A 25,237-nucleotide genomic window follows, 5' to 3' on the forward strand; every position below is an offset into this window, starting at 1 on the left:
AAAACTCTGTAGCACTTAGCATGTAGCATCACCGCTGTGTGAGCCTAAAACTCTGTAGCACTTAGCATGTAGCATCACCGCTGTGTGAGCCTGAAACTCTGTAGCATCACCGCTGTGTGAGCCTGAAACTCTGTAGAACTTAGCATGTAGCATCACCGCTGTGTGAGCCTGAAACTCTGTAGCACTTTGCATGTAGCATCACCGCTGTGTGAGCCTGAAACTCTGTAGCATGTAGCATCACCACTGTGTGAGCCTGAAACTCTGTAGCACTTAGCATGTAGCATCACCGCTGTGTGAGCCTGAAACTCTGTAGCATGTAGCATCACCGCTGTGTGAGCCTGAAACTCTGTAGCATGTAGCATCACTGCTGTGTGAGCCTGAAACTCTGTAGCATGTAGCATCACTGCTGTGTGAGCCTGAAACTCTGTAGCATGTAGCATGTAGCATGGGGTCGGAGTTACATGTCGAGCAGTTAAAACTACTGAGCAACATCGGGTTAAAGTGCTTTATTTGAGTACTACTTCCTCACATTATTTTGAAGTTTTGGAGTTGTGTGTGCTGCGGCACTTGGTTAAAGAGGTACAGAAGTAGAAATACAGTATAGGAAAGATACTGAAGGCATCCATCTTTCTTTTCCCGCCATTTCTTATTTAGATGGAAGGTTTTCGAAAAACCTTCAATACTCAGCCTGTGTGGAGTGCGGCTGGGAAAACTGGAACTTGAAAAAGTTATTTGTTTGTATTTGTTTGTTTTTTTTTATGACAAAAGACTAATAATAGGAGGAAGAGGATGGAGAGTCTTTGTTTTTTTGCTTCTTGTTTTTTTATTCTTCTTCTCCATGGGTATTTAAAATGTATGTGCAATATATGAATACTGTATGTACCATACTCGTATGCTTACTTGGAAATTAGAAAGCTGTTGGTGTTGTACGAACTTTCTCTTCCTCTGGATATTTTGTCAGAACGTCGTTTACGGTTTAACTTTTGTTAATATTAATGAAACTCCAAACAACGAATATCCCTCTTCCTCTCTTGCCGACGCATCAGTTCACTTAGAACTCCACGAGTCATATCCGGGAACTTGCGAGTACCAGTACAAGTACTCCCTCCAGTGTTAAGAGTTGATACTGGTATCGGTGTACCCCCCGAGAAGAAAAACAAAAAAAACACTAATGCACACTAACAACATGAATTAAAGGAGCAGTGACAGAACGGGACACGACAAGAAGAGGACATTGAAAAGTTCTCTTGTACGGAGGCCTGGACGGGTCAACATTAATACAACTTCAACAACACAGGAGTGCAAAAGAAACAAGACTAATTCTCATAGGAGGTTCAAATGTGTCGCACACGATGAAAATGCCGAAACCATAATATAATATGTAACTACAGAGTCTTTGCATGATTTGGATTACTTTTCCATTCTTGTCAAAGGACTCAATACGCCCAAGACGAATGCAAAAGTCCAAATATGGATGCAAAAGCTGCATCACATAGATGCTGCACAATAGAAAACGCATGAAGATATTAAACACAACAGCTCAGTTTTCTTTGCAAGTTTTCAATCTGTGCAGCATCTATGGGAAAATAATTAATCCGATTATTTCCGCAGCAGATTGGATAAAAAAACCGTATCGCGCCCTTTTTTCTTTGAAGAAGTGACTTTTGTGGACTTAAATCTTTTCAATAGAATTCCTCAAAAATGAACCCCAGAGTTCGATTAAAGGACATTAAAGTGGACAAAGACAACATTAGATGCATTTCTTGCCAATATAAAATTAAACTGGAACAAAATCACACAAAAGTGAGAAGTTCTCTTATTGACCATCGCCCGTGTGCATTTCTGTAGGATTGACAATCATTTCTTAAAACATAAAGTTCACAAAACTTCCTACACCGGGACTGTCCAACACGAAGCCTGGGGGTTTCAATCCGGACAAACCACCCCGGCAAATTGTAGAAAGTTCAACAAATTTCCTGAGAACTTTTGAGGAAATGAATTTCCCACTTTTTCTATGTATTTCATGAAGTTCTTATGTTTTGTTTTTATCGGTCCCATTATATGCACTTTTATTTTTTTATCTGTGAAAAGCACTTTATAAACAAATACAAACAAAACGTCAAAGCCACACTGTCAGGGTTTGTAAAAACTCCCACAATGCAACAGCTTTTCTACAAATTGGCATTTTATTGTATTTTGCAACAGAAAGGATCATTAAAATGATCTTCATACGAAGTATTTGTGGAGAGTTGGTGGTACCTGCGTGATACTTTGCTTATTGGCTGCAAAACAGTGATCAGCAACAAACTGGCCCAAAGGTGGTTAAAGGTGTTTACACAAATACTCTCTGGATAAGAAATAGAAGTGACTTTTTGAAAAAACTAAACTGGGAAAAGTGTTTTATGTTTTCTTCAAGGGAAGTGTGGACTCCTACTTTCTATTTACTATGAATACACATGTATCCCTACTATCTTCTGTTTGTTTTGTTCTGTGTTTGCTTTTATTGTATATTATGTAAAAAATGCTCAACGTAAAATAAAGAGTTAAAAAATACATAAAACTGTCTTCATGTTGAGATTATCGTTATTTACAATAATAATTGTGAAACTATAGTTTTTTTTTTTTCCAGGTATATTTTGCGCCAAAACAACAAAAAGGTTTAACTTTTAAAAGGATATTATGATCAATATTTAAATCAATGTAATGAAGTTGTCTGTGGCTCCAACATTAAAATGAGATCGTCAGATTAATGTTTTTCTCTTATTTCTCTGATATTGGACCGGCAGAGGGTGGAGGTGAACCGGGACTGACCCTGGAAGAAGCTGAACCGACCGTCCGGTTCATTCTAACGGGCCACCGAGGGCAGATAACCGTGACCGGCTCGTCTCACCGTCCAGCGGCTCCGCTCCGCGGCAGTTGCTGCAGATGTGCTTGATCTCCTTCCCGAAGTGTCCGCGGGTCGCGAAGCGCGCGGCGGGGGGAAGCGACCGGAACCGCCGCTCCTCCTTCTCCTCAGTCCCCGCCAGGCAGGAGAGCATCACCCCCCGCTTCCACGACTGCCGGCGCTCGGTCCCCGCGGAGCCCGGCCGGAGCCAGCGGGTCACGCCGCTGTCGCTGCCCGCCATGTCGGCCGTGTGTGGCCCCTACGACCCGGTTTACCGGATTTCAAACGGTCCGCAGGTCGGTCCACCACCGGCAAGCCGCCGCCATATATACACACATCACCGGAAGTCACTGTCACAATAAGAGCCTCCACCAGCGATGACAACATCTTTAAAGGAATCATACTATCCTTTCAATACTTTCACGTGGATGCAGGACTGTTGGTAATCCCTAAAGTCCATAAAAGTAAAACAGGAGGCAGGAGTTTCAGCCATATGGCTCCTTTACTCTGGAATCAACTACCAGCCTCGGTCCGAAAGGCCGACACCATTAGTTTATTTAAGAGTAGACTAAAAACATTCCTATTTGATAAAGCTTATCCTTAGGAATAAAATAGGAATAAAATAGGACCACTAAGTTGAGCTGCTATAGGCCTAGACTGCTGAGGGGATTTTTTCTCTCCCGTTAAAGGGAGGAACTCTACATTTGGAGGTTCTGTTTCTTGTCTTTCTTTCTTTCTCTCTGTGTAACAACATTACTGGAGCCACCAGATCCTGACAGGAGGGGAGCAGGATCCAGGGGATCAGACCCAAGACTCACAGAGTGGAGTTACGACGGTCCTACTACCCGACCCCACCACAGCACCGGGACCCCCCCACAGCACCGGGACCCCACCGCAACGGCACGGCCTTTAAACTCCAGACTGAGATTGGCTCATCATCAGACCAACGCTCATCATAGACTTTTCTTAGTATTTGTACTTATCTGGCCTGTCTGCCACTCTCTCTCTCCCTCTTCTTTTCCTCTCTCTCCCTGTCCTATCCCATGTACTTCTCCCCCCAACCGGTCAAGGCGGATGGCCGTCCTTCCAGAGTCTAGAGTCCGCCCCACGGTTTCTTCCTGAAGAGGGAGTTCTTGAACTTCTCTCCATGCGAGGGAGTTTTTCCTGGCCACTGTTGCTTGTTACACCTGCTTGCTTTGGAAGGGTTTAGTTGGGTCCTGTTGTACTCTATCATTGTAAGAGCGCTTTGAGATGTTTGTTGATGTGATTTAGCGCTTTACAAATAAAATTGAATTGAATTGAATTGAATTGAATCTGGTCGGTCCAAAAACCTTCAGTATTCAAAGTTTATTTCTTCTCCTTGATTTTCCTCCTTTTGAATATTGGATCATAGGAGCTGCATTCAGAATCTGCTGTGTCTGTGTGAGCTGGACTGGCTCCGCCCACACATGCCCATCTGGGGAAGAGGAGGAAGTACTTCTTACTTACTGCTGGAAAACCTTTAGAAAGTGAATTTTAAAATGAGCCCGTTAAGTGGCTCTTCAAAGAACAGATGTTGCCTGAAGTGGACGGCAGCTTATTGGAGTCTGAAACCATTAAATAAACACTGTTTTACAAAGACACCGTCTTTATCCAGGAGGCCAGTGTGAACCTTGTGGAGGACGACAAATATCTGGACATATATATAGACAATAAACTGGACTGGGTGAAGAACACTGAAGCCCTTGAGGAAGGACTGAAGCCGTCAACATCTGTTACACTAAGTTGAAGGTCTTCTTCCTTCGTTCCCGTGTCCATATAAATCTATAACTCCTTAGTAAATAGTGCTTGTTGAGTTTTTCTATTCATTTTAATCTCCATTCTTATACTATTCACCGCTTAGCCCTGTATATATTAGAATTTAAAATACATATTTAGTATGCATGTTTTCTTATCATTATTTTAAATTCAAACCTATTAATTCTGTTCTTTTCTGTGTAGAGCAGCACTGTAAACTAATTAATAATGTGTTTCTATTCTATTCCATTTTATCCTAATTTAAAATTAAAAAATAAATAAAAATAAAATAATATAAAAAAAAAACTCGTGCTCGACTTTATTTTGAAAGGACCGTGTACTACAGGATGTATTGAATGTGTGTGACGTCAGCTTGATCAAAAGTCCTCCAGCCAATCACAGTGCAGTGATGCTCTGAGCGGCTGGTTCAGCCAATCAGGGTGAAGCAGAGGAACATTTGGGGACGTGGAGCCAAATAAAAACAAAAATCCTCCCTCAGGGCGAAGTACAGTCCAATTTTATCTTTATGATCGGTAGAACAGTCCCATAATAAACATTCAATTTAAACTTTAAAGTTTTTCTTTGTTGTGGGGCAGAGTATACGTGAAAATAATACAAATACTCCTGAAAAGGACTACAATCGAAATAAATAAATAAATAAATAAATAAACAATTAAATAAATAAATAAATAAACAAATAAAGTGTTACTAAATAACTCAATAAATATGTAAGTTTAAAAAAAAAAAAAAAAAAGCCAGAACAGCATCAAATACTTTTACAATAAATGGTTGGGTGTAATAACTTTAATTTCATTTTCTATCTCTAATTGAACCCAAAGACTGAAAAAGTAAATTTTGTTTGATTCAGAAATGAATTTTGAAATCTCTAACCTAATTTATATACATGTAATTGACCTTTTCTTTTGTGGATTCCATGTGAGACATAAACAGATTCATTATTTAAAAAAAATTGATTTGTATATAAAAGAACATCAATAATAAAAAGAGATGCAACATATGAATGTGTGGATCTGACCGGAAATGCACTCAGTCACTCAGTAGCACAAGCAGGTCCACTGAACCCTCAGAGTGATCGATATGTTCCTGAAATACATCCTGAACGTTACTGGAAGACAGTGGAGGTGTGCCAGGGCCGACGTTACATCCCTCCACCACTGTCGTGTCTCAGTCCAGTGTGTCGAGCTGCGACGTGTTCTTCATATAAACTGGAGGTTTCCTCAGAGCTGAGCCTCTGAGAGGCTCAAAATACAAAAAACAAGCTAAAAGTAGAGACTGAAAAACAAAAACAAAAGCCTGAAGAATGTCCTGTAGGAGCCAATTAAAGGCAATAACATGCACCTCCGGGTTTCTACCAGCAGGTGGCGCTGGTTCGCAAACGACAAGTATAAAATTAATGAATGAAAAGGGTGACAGACTGGTGAGGAATCATCTGCTCTCCCTTCATATGTTACAGTCATGAGCACAAGAAAGAAACAGCACCAGAAGTGTGTGTGTGTGTGTGTGTGTGTGTGTGTGTGTGTGTGCGTGCGTGCGTGCGTGCACGTGCATTTCTGCTCATGTATGTTATATAACACTGACATCAAATGCTGTATTTTCTTGACTGCAAAACGATGACTCACAGAGGCTATCACACACACACACACACACACACACACACACACACACACACACACACACACACACACACACACACACACACACACACACACACACACACACACACACACACACACACACACAGAGTAAATGAGGTAATAAATTAGTATTAGTAAAATAAGATTCGATCCAATTGTCAAAAACCTGAATGAAATGTGTGAAGAAGTAGTGGAGTGTAAAACTAAACCAATTCATAAATCAGTCATAAAAACTCTAAATTAAATAGTGAATAAGTTAACGTCATCAAAATTCAATAAAATTAGGAATTATGTATGTTAAGGTTTTAAAAATTAAGGAAATTTGCAAATAAGTAAGACATTTTCAATAGAAAACAACAAGAGTGAATAAATAAATAAGTACATTCAGTAATAAGTAACTAAGTTATTAAACATGTGATTTACCAGTTAAACATGTAAATATGTTAGTGACTTAGTTTACAGGTAAGAAAATGAAAAAGAATAATTTAGTATATTAGTGAACAATACGTGTATAAATGAATATTTCACTTAGATGTTTTGTCTTTACATGATTTACCTGAATCAAATAAAGTTAAATCAAATTACATTTGAATATGTAAACTGTACATTAATTAACATTAAGTGGAAAACTAGTTTTTGTCAGCAATTACATAAACAGAACATCAAGAGCAGTCAAGCAGACACGTCTTTATCTATATACATTTTAAAAAAAAAAGAGAGAGCGAGGTTAAATAAACTGCGACTTTCTCACTGCAAAACGATGAGTCATGTTTCCAATTCAGAGAACGTCTGTCACAAGATGGAAAGAACCAACAGTTCAGTCAATAATCCCGCCTCCTTATCTGCAGTGTCACACAGGTTTTCTTATTCCTGTGACCCTCGTGATTTACTACCACTTCAGTTGCCGCCTCCTCGTCCTCCAATGACAAGGAGGCGGGAGATTAGGTGGCGCGAGAGGGATTAATAAATCTGTGGTCTCTTGAACACATGCTCAGACCTCCGGCGTGTCTCATGTGACCGGCGGGAAGCCAGGTTGGGTTTGCATTAAGGTCGGACTGGAGGTACGATTCTGCCGGCGCGAAAAGAGAGACGGGAACGTTATCAGGTCCATGAAAGGACTCATTGTGCAGAGCTTCGCGTCCTCGTATGCAGCAGCGTCCTCCAGAAATAACCTGCGCCAGGGTCACTCTGCGTGAAGTCAGCCGGCTGCAGAATAACCCTCAGTGGTGCCGCTCAAGGCCCGAGCACTTAGGAATCGATCACCGTTACAGCTTCTCTTAAAAAAACAACAACTGGTAGTTCCTTTACTAGTGACTGCAAATCAGCTGAGACACATTAGAAAACCTGTCAGTTATTACTGGCTCATTTTAATGACTAATTCATTTAAAGTCATGGGGAGGAAGATGCTCTATAATCTGGATGCTAGACGGAGGAAGATGCTCTATAATCTGGATGCTAGACGGAGGAAGATGCTCTATAATCTGGATGTTAGAGGGAGGAAGATGCTCTATAATCTGGATGTTAGACGGAGGAAGATGCTCTATAATCTGGATGTTAGACGGAGGAAGATGCTCTATAATCTGGATGTTAGACGGAGAAATATGCTCTATAATCTGGATGTTAGGGAGAGGAAGATGCTTTATAATCTGCGTGTTGTTCTCTACTGCACGTGTTTTGGTTTTATGACAAAAACATCCAACAGCGCCACCTCATGGCCCAACGTGGTAACAACATTGTTTTCAGTGTTTCTGCTGTTTTTCTGAAAACGAACATAATTTTCAAAACGTTGCCGCTGAAACTGAAACACAAAAAATGGTGTCACTTGTGTAAAATAGCCCTCAAACAAATCCCTGTCTACCTCCTTCCTTTTGAAGGCGTGGTTCACTTTAGCAGATGCTTTTCAGGAAACCTGAAATTCATCATGTTTTATTGATTTATTCCCTTTTTCCAGCGGGAATGAATGTAAGCTTTGTTCAGTAAAGATAATATAAGTTGCTGTTTGCTCTTGGGTGAAGCTTACTGTGTTTAAACTTGGGACTTAGAAGAAGATCACGTCAGACTTTATGATCGATTCGTGCAGAAAACTGCTGAGGAGGCAGGCGAAGGTGAGAAACACCCCGAACTAATGTGTGGGACACGTTGGATTCTAATCCAGATTAAAGGAAAGTTAAAAGGCTGTTTTGTGAACTCATGAGCTGCACTCGGTGATTTGGTCTCTCTTGGCTTCGTCATTATTCTGTGTGCAAATGTGTCGGCACCGAAAGTGTGTGTGAGAAAGTGTGAGTGAGAAAGTGTGTGTGAGAAAGTGTGTGTGAGAAAGTGTGTGTGAGTTCAAAGGCAACGCAGAGTTCAGTTTTTTCCTTCTTACATTTTTTTCCCCTTAAATCTTCTTCGTCGTCTCCTGCCTTCATTCACTGTTCGAAAGTCTACACACACACACACACACACACACACACACACACACACACACACACACACACACACACACACACACACACACACACACACACACACACACACACACACACACACACACACACACACACCGATCCCATTCTGTGCTGAATTAATCCGAAGTGACAAAGCAGCAGAGCCTGCAGGTGTGTGTGTGTGTGTGTGTGTGTGTGTGTGTGTGTGTGTGTGTGTGTGTGTGTGTGTGTGTGTCACAGGGATGTGAGTCACTTCTCTCTCCTGTATGCAGCTCATGTGTCTTGATATGTGGCCTTCACTAATACAGGCGGCATATTTCAGCAAAAAAACACTCAAGCTCAGATCTCAGGGGGGGATTGTGAAAACAACCAATCAGAGCGAATCATAGAGGGTCGGCTGATCTAGGTCAGGGGTCGGCAACCTTCAACACTCTAAGAGCCATTAGGACTCGTTTCCCACTGAGTAGAACAAACCGTGAGCCGCTATAATATTATTAAATCAGCGCATATATGTGCAATGTTTTTTTTTCTTTCCCAAAATGATGTCATGAAGGGAAAAATCACCTGTATGAACAGACGTTCACAAAAAAAGTGGATCAAGCAAGTGAGGGAGATAACAGGCTTTCTTCACTTCTGGGGCGCCATACGCAGCCTATGGGGACACGTTGTACTCTTAGAAAACCATGAGAAAGTAAACTTTTTGAAACTGTGCGAATGGGCGAAACCTTCTCAAACCTTGGGGTTCCAGCGCCATGTGAACGGTGGAAACGCTGCTACTGTGCATGCACACCATGGCTGGAGTAAATAATTCTTCTGCACATGCCCATTGCCTGTGCTGGACCATTTCTCTCCAAACACAATGGCCGTCTTGTCTGCGCTCAATGGATCGACCCAGCCAGAGTGTGAGGCGGGAGCTGCTCCTCTGCATTGTAAAGCTGCTGCTCTTCCTCCCGGTGCTTGTGCATTCTGCACAGGTAGGTCCCGCTGTCTGCTGTTCAAGGCCTGTGCTAATGGAAGCAGTTGCTCATCTAAGACTCCTGCTTGAAGTGTTCTTTCGGTATGAATGGGAGAGCGGTAACGCCTGTGTCCTGTGCTCTCTGGGAACGACTCAAGATGAATGAAACCAGACGTGGAAATGAATCTGAGCGAGGTACCGAGGGAGCAAAGTTAGTCCGAAACACACGCGGCTCACTGGATCCATGAGCGCATTTCTTTTTAATTAAGGATAATAAATACCGGACAACTGTAAAATCAGCTTTTCAAAAGTTCAAAGTTGCTTCATTTGTCAATTCTGCTCCACATTTGTCCACATATGGAGAACCGAAATAGCATTTCCTTCCCAAACAACATTAAAAAATTTTTTAAATACAAATTACGTATCATAAATAGATAGAAATCATAAATGATAAATCATGACAAATCATCATGCATCATAAATTCACAAAAATATGTTTTCAATTATTTAGATAAATCAATCACGCACACAATTTCTGTAAATGCGACATTATACAACTATCTACAATTGCTTTTTGTTCTTGAGTGAGTGAGTGAGTGAGTGAGTGAGTGAGTGAGTGAGTGAGTGAGTGAGATAGTGAACGAGTGAGTGAGTGAGTGAGTGAGTGAGTGAGTGAGTGAGTGAGTGAGTGAGTGAGTGAGTGAGATAGTGAGCGAGTGAGTGAGTGAGTGAGTGAGATAGTGAGTGAGTGAGTGAGTGAGTGAGTGAGTGAGTGAGTGAGTGAGATAGTGAGTGAGTGAGCGAGTGAGCAAGTGAGTGAGTGAGATAGTGAGTGAGTGAGCGAGATAGTGAGTGAGTGAGCGAGTGAGTGAGTGAGTGAGTGAGTGAGCGAGTGAGCGAGTGAGCGAGTGAGCGAGTGAACGAGTGAGTGAGTGAGCGAGTGAGTGAGTGAGTGAGTGAGCGAGTGAGCGAGTGAGCGAGTGAGTGAGTGAACGAGTGAGTGAGTGAGCGAGTGAGTGAGTGAGCGAGCGAGTGAGCGAGTGAGTCATTAAAGCCCAGTTTGAGTGAAGATGTAAAATCTTTGTTGCATTTCGGGTCGATACGCACCTATACCGACACCAGTATCGGGTCTGAAAACACCTCCGACCCTCAACCAAGCAGCATGAACACACCGGAACTGGTGATGGTGAACATATCAAATACACAATGGATGCATCCGTGGATGGGGAAATGAGATAGGAGGGACTATTAGGAAGCACCCAATGGTTACAGGGAGGGAGGGAGTAGATATATTTGATCTGAATTCACCAGCACAAGCAACGCACCTGCGTAAATGCCGATGCAGCCTGCGTTGCTGGAAGCATGAGTCGGCAAATGTTTACCAAGCACATTACCCACAACGACTTCCAGAGGCTGCAACACATCAGGACTGTTTGTCTGCTAAATTGCTTCAAAAGGATGTGCCCCTCTGTGTCCACACAGCTTCAAACTCCTTTTCATAAATAAACACCGACACAGATCATTGGCGGCTCCAAGTCGGTTCTCATTCTAAAAGCACGACAGCACCTGCACTGTTTGTCCTCTTCCACTTAAACCATGACCTATATCATATTGTAATATGACATGGTATTTTGAACTGTACTATGGCATTTTTTTTTTTATATTATATTGTCATGGGACAGTAGTTGTACTATTGTATAATTTTTTTAAATTATGGGGAACAATGGCTGTTTTTTAACTCTACTATGTTTGTTTTTTTATTATTATATTGCAGTAAAACATATTTTTTAACACTACTATGGCATTTTCTTTTATATTATATTATAGTTAGACATGGTATTTTTAAAACCACTACGGCATTTTTTAAATATTATATTGTACTATGACATGGTAGTTTTAACATTACTGTTTTTTTTATTTTTTTTATATTATGATGAAGTATGACTCTGTTATTTTAACACCACTATGATATTTTTTTTAAATTTCATTTGCCTACTATATCTAATTTTACGGACTTGATGATCAGCCTATAGGCTCATTGTTTAAAAGTGGTCTCCTATTCCCCCTGAACCACCTTCAATCCAAACAAATGGGGTCAATAAAGGCCTGGAGGAGCGCTGTGATGATTATCTCCGCCACGTCCTGTAATGAACGAGGCTGAGCGAAGCGAATAACAACAGGCCTGCTGGCAAAAACCACACTGATAAACACAGCCGACCTCCCCACGCGCGCACACGCAACCCAGGGACGGACTTCAACACACGCATGCTGAAGATGGCACGAGTGTCACGGTGACACACTTCAGAGAGGGGCCAGTGGGCCGGGCTTACGCTAAACAAGAGCAGCCAAACACACCGAAAAACACGGAGTAAGAGAGGAAATCAAGGGAATGGGAGGGCAGCTGGTGTCAGGAATGACACAAAGATTAAACCAAAGCAATATTGGGGGTAATCCGAGGAGGTGCTGCCATTACTTGTTGGCGAAATAGGGAGAGGAAGATTGTCGAGAGCTGGCTGAGGGAGATAATGAGTGGGAGGGTCTGAACACCAATGAGTCATGAAGGTCTATACAGGCTGAAAGGGGGCATATCACAAGGAGAGGGTGTGAGTAATCCCTGATCTCATTAAGATTTATGGAATGCAGTTTTGTTTTCTTTCCATTTCCATTTCTCACGTTTCCTTTGGTATCTTCCAAACGGTCTGCCCGATGGCCCGAGTGAAGGGTGAAGTGTTGAAAGAAATGAAAACTTAAAACATGGACTTCGTCAGGATAAGTGTTAATTAAAACAGAGGTTTATGCATTATTTTTTATTCAAGACGTTTTCTGTTTGATTTTCAATTACCTGTTTTATTGAACACTGACAGTACCATGGAAGCACAACAAGCTACATCAAGGTATTTTTTGATAGTTTAAAAGCAATAATATAGTATTTATTCAGACGACTAAATATTTCTGACAAGATTATTTTATTTTTGACAGTTTAATGCCTATAATATACAATTTATTCAGACTACTATATTATCTTTGACATGATTATGGTATTTTCTGATAGTTTAAAGTCTATAATATAGTATTTGCTCAGTTCACTGTGGTTTATCTGATGTGACAGTAATACTTCTGACAGTATGCTGCAGTATATTAATATTGAGTATAACATGATATTTGTTTACGTTCACTTTGTTTATGACTACTTGACGGTATAATGCATATATTGGTGCGTTAAAGAGTTTAATGAATACAGTATGGTATTTGTGACACAACCATATTATTTTCACAGTATAATGCAGTATAACATGGCATTTCTGGGTATAATGGAGTATAACATGTTGTTGTCAACATTAATCTGGTGTATCTGATGGGACTGTGATATATTTGACAGTACAATGCTGTATATAATGGTGTTATTAACATTAATGCAGTATTTCTGATGTAACTATGGTATTTTGAAAAGAATAATGCAGTACAGCTTTGTGTTGTTAAGATTATTGTGGTATATCTGATGTAACTATGCTATTTTTGACAGTATAATGCAGTATAGCTTTGTGTTGTGAACATTAATGTGATACTTCTGATGCGACTATGGCATATTTGACAGTATAATGCAGTATAACATGGTATTCCTTGACACTCCAAAGGCATTTTTCAAGATGCAAGTAACTTTGAATTGATGCCGATAGAATGCAGGATAACAGTATGTGTGGATCATTTAAATTTTCAGTCATGCTTTTTTATTCTGACTTTGTGTCGAACTTCTGCCTCATTAAATTCAACCTTCTGGTTTTGAACATCAGTCTTACCTTGTCTTTGGTATTTTTATTTTTCATCACATTTGCACTGCCTCTTCACAGCGTTTTAGATCTAGTTTCACTCTATTTTAATGATTCACCTCTTGATTTTTGCGCCGCACAGTAGTGCAGTGGTCAGCGCCTTCACCTCACAGTGAAAAAGGTTGTGGTTCAAACACTGGCCGGGTCCTTCCTGGGTGGAGTTTGCGTGTTTTCCCGGTGTGTGCAGGGGTTTTCTTTTAGTACTCTGGTTTCCTCCCACGGTTCAAACAGGTCAACTGGTGACCCTAAATTGCCCCAAGGTGTGAGTGTGTGTGTTTTTGCTCTGTGATGAACTCGCGACATGTCCTGGGTGTATCCTGCTTTCACAATAATCTGGGATGGATGGATGGATGGATGGATGGATGGATGGATGGATGGATGGATGGATGGATGAATGGATGAATGGATGAATGGATGGCTGGATGGACATGGACCTTTTGATTTTTCAATTATTTTCTTCTTCTTCTTCTTCTCCCGGGTTTAATGGCAGTTTGCACCAATACATTTGCATTATCTCCATCTGCTGGTTTTTATCTACATTGTTTCCCACCGTTGTACACCCGCTCTCCTCTCCCTTCTGACAGAAACTATCGATCAATAACAAATTCCAAATTTGGCTTCGGACAAGTCCCATATAATGTTGGTCTCTCACGCCTTGTAGCTATGAACTGCTTAAACTCCTGTCCATTTGCAATCTTGTATTTACTATTGTCTTGTCCTGACTTTTATTGTATAATGACCTGAAGCACTTTTAACATAGAGTTTCTATTATATTTTTGATAGAAATTCTGCAGCTACCTGTACAAATAAACAACAACAATAAAAAAAATGTTAATACTCAGAACATTGGCCCAGCAAAGAGTTGTCGGAAATGGAGAAAGATTGGCTCGCCGACAGACTGTAAATGCACCATGTGACTGAGATTTGTCACCAATTCTAGGGGAGGGTCGGGCTCAAGCAGGAGCTCCTTGTTGAAGAAAAAGGTGGAGGGAGGGACAGAGGGGCAGTTTCATGTGTGGAGAAATGCCGTCGCCTCTCCTCATGCAGGGTGGCATTTTCAGCATCGCGACGCAATGGACAGCTCCGCCCGGGGGGGGGGGGGGGGGGGGGGGGTTCATCCTCGCATCCATCTGCGAGTCCATATCAAGACACCAGCACACCATCAACAATAACGTACCCTCCTCCTCCCCCTCTCCCTCCCACGCTCCGCGGGCGCATGGTGCGCGTCTGGCACGCCTCTCCGAACGCGTTAAATAACAACTGCATTTCACATGGAGTGGCCCAACTTCAACATTTCCCTGCAAGCCCCCCCCCCCCCCCCTCCTGACAATCGAGGCGGCGTCTGGTCGAATCGATGGTCCTGCTGTGGGCGGGGGTGATCTCGTGCTATTCACCGGCTCGTCCACGTCCACACGCCGCCGTGCGGGGAGACGCTCTCCCCCGCCGGTGCGTGAGTCACAGCGTGGACCCGGTGCGCCTGGCTGCAGCGCAGCACCGCGGGCAGCGTCTCATCTTGCACAATGGAAGCCCGGAGGCTTGCTGCTGCGTGGGAACTGTCACCCCAAAGCGATGGAGCAATTTCCCATTGCATCCCATCCACCTCCCCCCCTTCCAAACACACCGCAGAGCCTCCGCTACCTCCCCGCCTGTCGCGCGCCGGCTCGCAGCCCTGCCTACCTGTCTCCAGGTGCAGGGAGATCCTCGCCTCGTTGATGTACGGCGTGTCGCTCTTGGACCGGACCCTCCGGATCGGCCTGCGGTCCACCTCCTCCTCCGGGGCCGCCGCCATGTTCGGCCGGCCGGGGGCAGCGTCCACTGTCAGGCCGGCGGGACTGCGAGAGAGACGGCGCCGCAGCGGCAGCAGCAGCAGCCGGGAGGAGAGCGCACCCGCCCGGCCAGACCGTGGAGGAGGGGGGCGGGGTGTGCGGTGTGGGGTGTGGGGGTGGGGGTGGGAGTGGGAGTGGGGGAGGAGTGGAGGGAGAGAGACAGAGAGAGAGAGAGAGAGAGAGAGAGAGAGAGAGATTCTTTTCCTTTCAGTCAGCTGGACAGACACATCATCTTAACTGTCTCCTGCAGCTCACTGATGACAACAGAACTGAGTCAGGAGTCAAATTACATTATTCACATCCTTTTAAAACCCTTTCATACTGTCTTTTAAATGGAAGTTTTCTTTGTTTTGTTTGTGGTTATTTAAGTTTGCGAGTACGTGATTTGTTAAATAAAAGCAAAACAAAAAACAGAATGCATAAGACTGACTGGAGAAGGATATATTAAGGTAATACTTCTTCCAATTTCGTTTTGAGCATGTTATCATTTTTGAAGTAAATTTACACCTCATTTACATGAAAACGTTTGAAGTGAAAACGCACAAAAAAGTTTCTCGTTTACATAGCAATCTGAAAATGATGCCTGTTTACATGAAAACCGCAGAAACACTGAAAACAATGTAGTTTTCTTATAGGGCCATTAGTGGGTGCTGTTGCTCGTTGTAATGAAACCACACACGCACACAGAGAACAGTATGCTATAAACATTAGCAATAGAAATAGATAAACAATCATATTGACAGAAGTCCAACTTGGATTGCTATCATAGTCCAAGTGTCAACTATGAAACGACCAAGTCCCAGGAGAATATGGACTTGGAATCATGACACTCTGGAGAGCGCCATTGTTGTTATTGGCCATCTACTCGTGTGCGCAGAGAAGCAAAATTTGCAGCATGGATGTTTGTAGACTGCTCCACCATTGTTTTTAAATTTTAATTTTTGTCGCTATCCATGAATGACAGTTCCTGCAGCCAATCATGTCCCTAACAGCTATATCAGTCAAAATCTCACATGTACTCTCGCGAGGGCAAGTTGCGGTATAAAATAGGGTCAGAATGAGCTCTATATTTTATTTTTTTTTCCTGATAAATTTTAAGAATTGATCCATAGACAATTTAAGGGAGACTGGATACTTGAGAATACCAGGCGAAGACTCTTTTAAAGAGCTCATATTATGCAGAATTCCCTTTCTGAAGGTTTTCCAACAGTAATAATCGTCCCCATACCTGGAATGATGGCCTAGAAGTGAAGAAAGTCTGTCTTCTCACTCCCTGGCTTGTTTCAGGTTTTAAAAAGTGTGTTGCTCCAACCAGCCAATCAGAAATCAAACCCCATATAGTGTCATCAGGGGTTTAGCCATTCCCAATCAAGGTAGGCCCTCCCTTTGACTCCTCCCACAATTAGACAGCTCTGCTCTGGCACATGGCACCCAATATGGGCATGTGTGGGGGGAGCTAGTCCAGCTCTCACAGACACAGCAGATTCTGAATGCAGCTCCTATGACCCAAGATTCAAATGGAGGAAAATCAATGGAAAACCAAAAAACTTTGTATACAATGTTTTTGGACCAACGAGACCATGTGAAAGTGTTGAAAACCTGGATAATATGACCCCTTTAAATAAAGTAAATACTTGGCCAACAATAAGTGTGAACAGCTCCTCCAGGTTCCTCCTGGAGGAGCTGTTCACACACGGAAGACATAAAGTGTGATGCAAACGCTCCACCTACTGGTCATCTGCGGTCACCGCGTGTCGGTTCCTAACTCGTTGTCGTATTCCATTGGCTGACAGGTCGTTGTTTTTCACATCGCCGTCTGCTTCGATTGCCTCTTCCTTTCAAGGCTAAACCAATCCACCGCGGCCCGAAGCGCCGCCCGGGGAGGGGGGTAAACAAAACCCCCGGCTCGGTTCCTGTGGTGTCATCATCGCCGATGCGCCCGGCTCCGGTAGGACAGGTAGCCAGCGCTAATAACAACACTTCAGACCTGACAGAAACGCAGCGGATTCTCCGAGGAGACACGCAAACACTGCGGGGCCCGCCATTCACGAGCTCACCGGATGCTAAGCTGGCCGTTTCAATGTCGGACTGTTAGCATTAGCCAGATAGCATGCTATTAGCTCCCACCCACCCCCAGAAAAAACCCTAATTAAATCAATATTTCACTCACTTCTGTCAACACGCCTGCTCGGGATAATCTAACGAGTACAGCAGCGTGTGTTGGAGCGAGCGTTGCGCTTCTTCATGTCACAATTGGGAGTTTTAAAGCGACGTAAACACAAAGCTCATGACAACATGTCATTGAAGGACGCAGACAACTGGTGCAAACTTCTAAATTTAGCCCTTTCAGCTGAAAATAAACCACCTGGACACAACGAAGCCGATTTCTTGCATAAGAAAAATAATGTCAGCTGTTTATGTTGTAAAAACTTGAATCATGGATGAAAATGATATGCATTGTTTTGGAAAAAAGCAGGGATTTGTTCATAGTTTGTGCTGGGATGTGGATAAACAGCATTGCAATGGATCATTTAATTATCTGATTCCACATTTGATTTAGATATTCCTTTAGTAGTTCCACTATTCTAGGTTACAGTGCAGTGAAGCAGAAAATATGGAATAGCTACACATTATAAGGCAGTATATACACATAATGTGGTCTTAAGTATGCAATATAGGATTATACACACACACCAAAGTTATTTCTCTAAATGTCTTATTTTATATCTAATCTATAATGACCAAATAGACATTTTTCCTGTTGACTAAATATGTAAGCAAAGAATTTAAGTGATAAGAAAACAGGCAAATTGGTGCTCCCTTCTCGCCAGACGGGATTGTTTTGTTTGTTTACCCAGTTTATCTAATTGAGACCAGGGATTCATTTTCACAAAATATTGATTAAAAAAGGAGAAATTACAATAATGAACTCAAACTAAAAGCAGGATTGAAATGAGCTCTAGAAACAAGCATATTTTAGAATATTTTTCCCCCCATGTCCCTTTGATGGCGTTAAAAGCAAACATTCACGGCCTCTTCTTCTGCTTTACAAACAGCCTAACTTTTACGAGTGTTCAAAACCAATTTAGGATTAAACATGTCCAAAAAATTGAGGCTTGTGGCACACCTCTTGTATTATTATAAAACTATTGTGCCCTGTACTCCTGTGTAGCTGGTTGCGTCCGTTTTATATTTTTATGTCATTGAAAAGAATGGGGTGTCTTTGTAGTCCATCTTCATCTATTTCTTGATTTATATGTCTTTTACCTTCTTGTTTAGGTTGTTTTTTATTTGTGTTTAGGTTACACGTTATATTAGTGGGATTTGACCCTCACCCTCATGATTGTGGGACAGTTCACCTGTAGAGCCTTCGCATATGCCCTCCTGAAAAAGCCCTGGGGCATCCCAGACATGGCCCGACCCAGTTCAGGTAATGTCTTTAAATAGTATAATTCATAATTTCCCTTTTTATGAGCTCTGGCTCAAGTTGTTAAATCAGTAGATAAACGCTATACCACTGAATTCCATTTCCCATGTACAGTGTACATGTGTAGTTGTGTGCTCTGATTATTATAATTTTTTTGTTTGTTTGTTTTCTCAGACCTGGCAGCGTTCAGGGAGATTTTCTCCCGGGCTAAAAACATCGCCATCATCACCGGAGCTGGAGTGAGTGCTGAGAGTGGGGTGCCCACCTTCAGAGGAGCAGGCGGCTACTGGAGGAAATGGCAAGCTCAGGTGGGGCATCTACATATGTGCACTGAACACGGAACGAATATAGATAATCTTTTCTGAAGGAATACACCGACACCACTTCTTTAAAGCAAGAGTAGAAGTACTACCCCTTCTCTTGCTGACACATGACGTCACATGATACTCACCGGATTGTATCGGGATCTTTTTTCGAGACCTGAGTTTGGAGTCCGAGCAATATTGGACCCAATACTAGTATCAGTATTGTTGAATCCCTACTTTTATTTCTTCACTACATCATGAGGTTTGTTATATTTCCCACCTTTTAGGAGCTGGCCACACCAGAGGCCTTCTCCAGGAATCCGTCTCGTGTGTGGGAGTTTTACCACTACCGCCGAGAGGTCATGCTCACCAAAGAGCCCAACCCCGCTCACCTCGCCGTCGCCCAGTGCGAGGAGCGCCTGGGCAGACAAGGTCGTGAGGTGACCGTCATCACGCAGAACATTGACGAGCTCCACCGACGGGCTGGATCCAAGAACATTCTGGAAATCCACGGTGAGCAGAAAACAGGGCGAACAAGAATCAATACGCAGTTTAACTCTACATTTAGTAGAGACCCGTATAAACGAAAACTTACGGAAATGGAAAAGAGCTTTTCTGATCTCCATGAGAAGGGTAAGTTGATATTAAATATTGTATTAAAAATGTTTTCCCATTTAGAACATCTTAAAGGAGTCATATTATCCAGGTTTTTAACACTTCCACGTGGTCTCGTTGGTCCAAAAACCTTGAATTCAAAGTTTATTGCCTCAAATCCAGCTTTTCCTTGATTTTCCTCCATTTGATTATTGGATCATAGGAGCTGCATTCAGAATCTGCTGTGTCTGTGTGAGCTGGACTGGCTCCGCCCACACATGCCCATCTTGGGAAGAGGAGGTAGTACTTCCTCTCGTGGTGCCATGTGCCAGAGCAGAGCTGTCTAATTGTGGGAGGAGTCAAAGGGAGGGCCTACCTTGATTGGGATTGGCTAAACCCCCGATGACACTATATAGGGTTTGATTCCTGATTGGCTGGTTGGAGCAACACACTTTTTAAAACCTGAAACAATCCAGGGAGTGAGAGGACAGACTGTCTTCACTTCTGGGGCGTCAGTCCAGGTATGAGGACGATTAGTACTGTTGGAAAACCTTTAGAAAGTGAATTTGGCATAATATAAACATTCAAAGTATTTTGTTGTAAGTACTAAATACTATTTTCTATATACACACAAACAAACAAAAGCGGCACTAAAATCTGCATAATGTATCTGATATGTTTCCTGTTTGAAGTGAAACACTTCCACATACACAGGAAGGAATACGGACCAAACCATTGTGAGAATGTCCGTGGGGTGTTTGGTTGTTTTTTTTAAAGTCACATTTGCTTTGTTTCGTATTTATAATTTTGAAGGAAAACAAAGTGTGGAACAACAGGTTTAAATGTGCAGTACATGAAACTCAACTAATACTAAATCAGCACTTGAGGTGCCAGCAGTGAATCACAATTGAGTTTTGGCATTTTATTTTATTTTAGCTTTTAGTTACTAAAAGCTCCAGTGCAACAAAGAGGAATGAAATCATGAGTGTTGCTTTATTTCATGAGCTTTTTTTTTTTTTTTTTTTTTAAATATACATACTGTATATTTAAAATGTTTATTTTTTATTCCAAAAATTAGCTGGCTAACTTGCTAACTTCTATTTTATTATTTTTTTCTAAATACAGGAAGCTTGTTTAAAACGCGCTGCATGACCTGCGGTCACGAGGCGGCCAATCACAAGAGTCCCATTTGCACCGCACTGGAGGGCAAAGGGTGAGAGCCTCGTCTGCTGCCATTTCACCAAATCTCATTGTTTTCCCCTCAACAGCAGGAAGCCGTGTTCGGGGGAGATATCGATCTCCATTGTTTCAGCTCCAAATGCCAGAGAAAACAAACTCTTATAGTCAGTCAAATGTCAGGCGGCTAAATAACACCTGACGACAAACAATGACGGGTATCAAATGTCACTTTAAACGCCACTTTGTCACTTAGCTGACATTTAAAACGGGGAAGCCGACAAATGTGGGCTGGTTAAATTCCCTCTTTGCCGCTGAATACACAAAAGAAATCGTACGCCGATGTCCAGACGACTAACTGATGGTCTCACATGAAAAATGTCCTTTTGTTTGATCGGGACCTGCGGGTAAAAATCAAATCATAGTCAAACTTTAAATTTTTTTTATTAATTGATTGATTCGTTGTTGTTTTTTTTTAATACATTTGAAATGCGTGAATGTTAGGCGAAGCGATCTGAATTCATTCAACAAAATTTGTTGGAAGTTTGCATGAGCATGAGGTCAAAGATGTTGGTGCTTCTGCGTCTAGATGCAGCAGTTTGAGGACAAAATAAAAGCTCTTTTACACCTCCTGAAAATCTCTGAAAACGGCTCCCAGGGAAGAACTTTTTAAAAACACTCTGGCTCTGTCTCAGTGTAAACGGCAGAAACGCTGCACTGCACCACGGCTGTGGTAAATAGTTCCTCTGCACATGCTCGGTAGACAGACAATTAGAGCAATGTTGTCCTCCACAGTGTCATGACTCCCAGTCCGTATTCTACTGGCAATTGGTACTTTTATTTTGACAGTCACCATAATAACAATCCAACTTGGTCGTCCGTCCACTACAATGTCCGTGTATGAACATTGTTGATGTTTAGAGCATATTGATTTCTGTGAGTGTGTGTGTGTGTTTTCATTACACAAACAGACAACAGCACCCACTAGAGGCCGAACATGAACTCCACTGTTGTTTTCAGGGTTTCTGCTCCTGCCGTGTAACCGGGCTTCGTTCTCAAAACGTTGCTGTGTAAACGTGAGACTTTTCTGCAATGAAAATGTGAAAACGATGTGTTTTCACTTGAGGTGTTGCTGTTTCTGAACATAAATCATTTGTTCATATCCCGTGCAGCCTCCAGTGTGTATAAAAGTCACAAACTAAAAACGTGTTTTTGAGGTGACTCTTTCTTGGGTTTTCGACGCCACGCTCATAATGGCCAGACAGTAGAAGCCATGTCTGCCTCCAAATATTATGGGAACTCACGTGTTATTTCAGCTTGAATTTGTACTCTTTCGAGCTTTTTTGATATTTAATTTCGTGTAATAATTAACATGCTGTCTGTCTCGTCAGAGCTCCAGACCCAAACACAGATGACGCCCGGATCCCCGTCCAGCACCTGCCGAGGTAAGAAGGCCATGCTCGCACTCTGTTTCGTCTTCAAATGAGCTTATTTACTATGACCGTGTGTGTGTGTGTGTGTGTGTGTGTGTGTGTGTGTGTGTGTGTGTGTGTGTGTGTGTGTGTGTGTGTGTATTTCAGGTGCGAACAGACAGACTGTCATGGCCTCCTGAGACCAGCTGTGGTTTGGTTCGGAGAGACTCTGGACTCCGACATCCTCACCTGTGCAGAGAAAGTGTTAGACAGCTGTGACCTCTGCCTCGTGGTACGTGCGTGTGCGTGCGTGTGTGTGTGTGTGTGTGTGTGTGTGTGTGTGTGTGTGTGTGTGTGTGTGTGTGTGTGTGTGTGTGTGTGTGTGTGTGTGTGTGTGTGTGTGTGTGTGTGTGTGTGTGTGTGGTACAAAACCAGGAACCTGGACAGTAATAACCTTGGTACATGTGTGCATATATGTTTATCCTACAACAAGCATAAAATATATGTATGCACTTTAGTGCATACATATATTTTATACATTAAATACATATATTTTAATATATATTTTATTTTAAATGTAATTTAATTTGTCAAAGGATCATAATACGGTCCCTAAATATATTTTTGACTGTTTAAAATCCACCTAATATACATATTTAGAAAAAAAACAGAAAAGAAAGGCAATGCCGATATTTATTACGTCTACCAAGAACGTAATAAAATCATCGGTGTATATTTGCCTGCTGCTGCACAGATTATATTACAGAAATACTGCTTGGCTTGTAACTTTAGAAGTCTTTCAGCCACAGTGGCAGGTGATTTAACAAGTTCAACCTGCATTAGATCCCTGCATTCTCCCATTGCGCTGTTGGCAGGACGTGAGCAACAGCAAAGAGTGACACTTAATTCTTGTCCAACTGAATTTCTTTCTCATTACTAAACATCGAGCCTTAAAGGGCAAAAGTTATTACATAACGCACCAAATTATTACATTTTATTGGGAAAATAAAGTGCAAAACTCACATTTTCTAGTAACTGTTTGCAATGTGTAACAATTTATTACAAAATGCGGCGTTATTACATATTGAGGTGAAAATGCATTATGTTATTACATAATGCGGCGCTACACACACCTGACCTCACCTGTGTTCACAGTCGCTGTCATCACTACTCACTAATCTTCCTCCACTAACCGGGAATACCAGAAAGTATTAGTACAAGTCAAAATAATATAATAATTCGGAAAAGAAATGATTAGATCAAGTGAAAATGACCGTTACTAGTACAGATAAGTACTGTTAGCCACGATTAGTACAAGTAAGAAAGATTACTACTCGTATAAAAGATAAGTACTATTACACACGATTAGTACTAGTATAAAGGATTAGCACAGATAGAAATGTATCTATCCAGTGACACGTCACATGTTCATAAATGAAGTATCCATATAAAGTATGTAAACACATAAATACAGATATTAGTATATAAGTAAAGCATGAAGTGGTGTGTGTGGGTGTGTGTGTGTGTGTGTGTGTGTGTGTGTGTGTGTGTGTGTGTGTGTGTGTGTGTGTGTGACGTCAGATAACATAATATAGCCACCTTAAAGCAGACCCACTTAAAAAATCAATATCAATTTAAGCGCTTGCTATATTGGGATTATTTCCTCTACTTTACAGTTTTTTCTGACAAAGGGATGAGGTATTGTTCCATTATCTCTTCAAAGCCTCCCGCCTCTGTTAGAAATACTCTGTGCTGTCACCAGTGAAAACACAAGAGTCACTGCTACGGCTGCTTTTTTTGGTGAGACGCTACAGACATTATAGCACAATAGAACAGTTTTAATTAATTAAAATGAAATGTCCCGCGGCATCAACATGTAGTTAAAGTTAAAGTACATCATCACGTCCAAGACGTCCTGTCTGGATGTTGTATAAACGTCCAAACCAGACCTCTGGATGACGTGATGCAATGAAAAAAATAAAAAATAAGCACTCTGTAGCACTTTGACATTGTTTAAATGTAAAATGCAAATGAAATGTATTGTTATTATTATAAATAACACATGCTTACAGAATTGTAAGGTGAAACAATCCAAAAATTAGCTCTGGAAACAGCCTGAACTGTCCTTTTAAATCTCCGTCTGCAGGTCGGCACCTCCTCAGTTGTGTACCCGGCGGCCATGTTTGCTCCCCAGGTGGCAGCCAGAGGCGTCCCGGTGGCCGAGTTCAACATGGAGGACACGCCGGCCACCATGCGCTTCCAGTAGGTTTCTTTCACCCATCCTCCAGCAGCGGGGCGCCGTCTGTACACTCTGTTCACTCTGGTTCCAGGTTCCACTTCCAGGGCCCCTGTGGGAGCACGCTACCTCCGGCGCTGGCGCCACACGACGCCGAGCAGAACTGAGGGCGAGTGCGGCGACGGCAGGTGCTGCACACACAGGTCACACTGTCACACCGGGACTCTTCGCTGCTGCACATCTGCCTTCAAACTGCACACGGTGATCAAGGGTATCTGTGGGTTTTCATGTGTTTAACAGAGTAATCAGAATAAATGTGACTCTATCGAGAATGTAATCAACACAATGATACTTCAGTTCTGGATTTGTCTTCTGTCTGTTTTTTTTCCTGCATCTGAAACGACGACCATAAAACTGGTTCTTCTCACACCCTCTTTTCTGACTTTACGTCTGTGTCTGAATATGTTACTTGGTGAAAAAGTAAGAAGATTACTAGTTACTCTTTTAAAAAGTAACTTTGTTACTTTACTGATTTCTTGTTTTTAAAAGTAACTAAGTTAGATTGCAAGAAACACTTTAGTTACTTTCAGCAGCTGCCGACAACAGCCCCCCACTGTCTCATCGTGAAAATGACAAAACTCAGTTCTGGCCTCCTGCTGATACATATTTAACCTTTGACCTTCAACATTATTCGTACAGGGGGTGGTGGACGGTTGCTTCGGTCCCTCAAGAAAA

General features: G+C 42.1%; 1 protein-coding gene across 2 annotated transcripts; it reads left to right on the forward strand.

The window, feature by feature from the left end:
* The first annotated feature begins 17,088 nt into the window (after positions 1–17,088).
* sirt5 (sirtuin 5) lies at positions 17,089–24,931 on the forward strand. Of its 2 annotated transcripts, none has more exons than XM_080474200.1 (9): positions 17,089–17,309; positions 18,654–18,782; positions 18,954–19,087; positions 19,372–19,597; positions 20,804–20,891; positions 22,246–22,299; positions 22,435–22,558; positions 24,413–24,528; positions 24,597–24,931. In XM_080474200.1, exons 2-9 carry the CDS (start codon positions 18,692–18,694, stop codon positions 24,667–24,669), a joined length of 906 nt encoding a protein of 301 aa, XP_080330326.1. In that variant the 5' UTR covers positions 17,089–17,309; positions 18,654–18,691; the 3' UTR covers positions 24,670–24,931. The 2 variants fall into 2 exon arrangements, with proteins under 2 accessions (XP_080330326.1, XP_080330327.1); XM_080474201.1 differs by having other exon boundaries at positions 17,232–17,300.
* Positions 24,932–25,237: the final 306 nt, after the last annotated feature.

The sequence above is a fragment of the Lipophrys pholis genome (genome assembly GCF_963383615.2).
Source record: "Lipophrys pholis genome assembly, chromosome: 10".
In the NCBI taxonomy this organism is placed as follows: Eukaryota; Metazoa; Chordata; class Actinopteri; order Blenniiformes; family Blenniidae; genus Lipophrys; species Lipophrys pholis.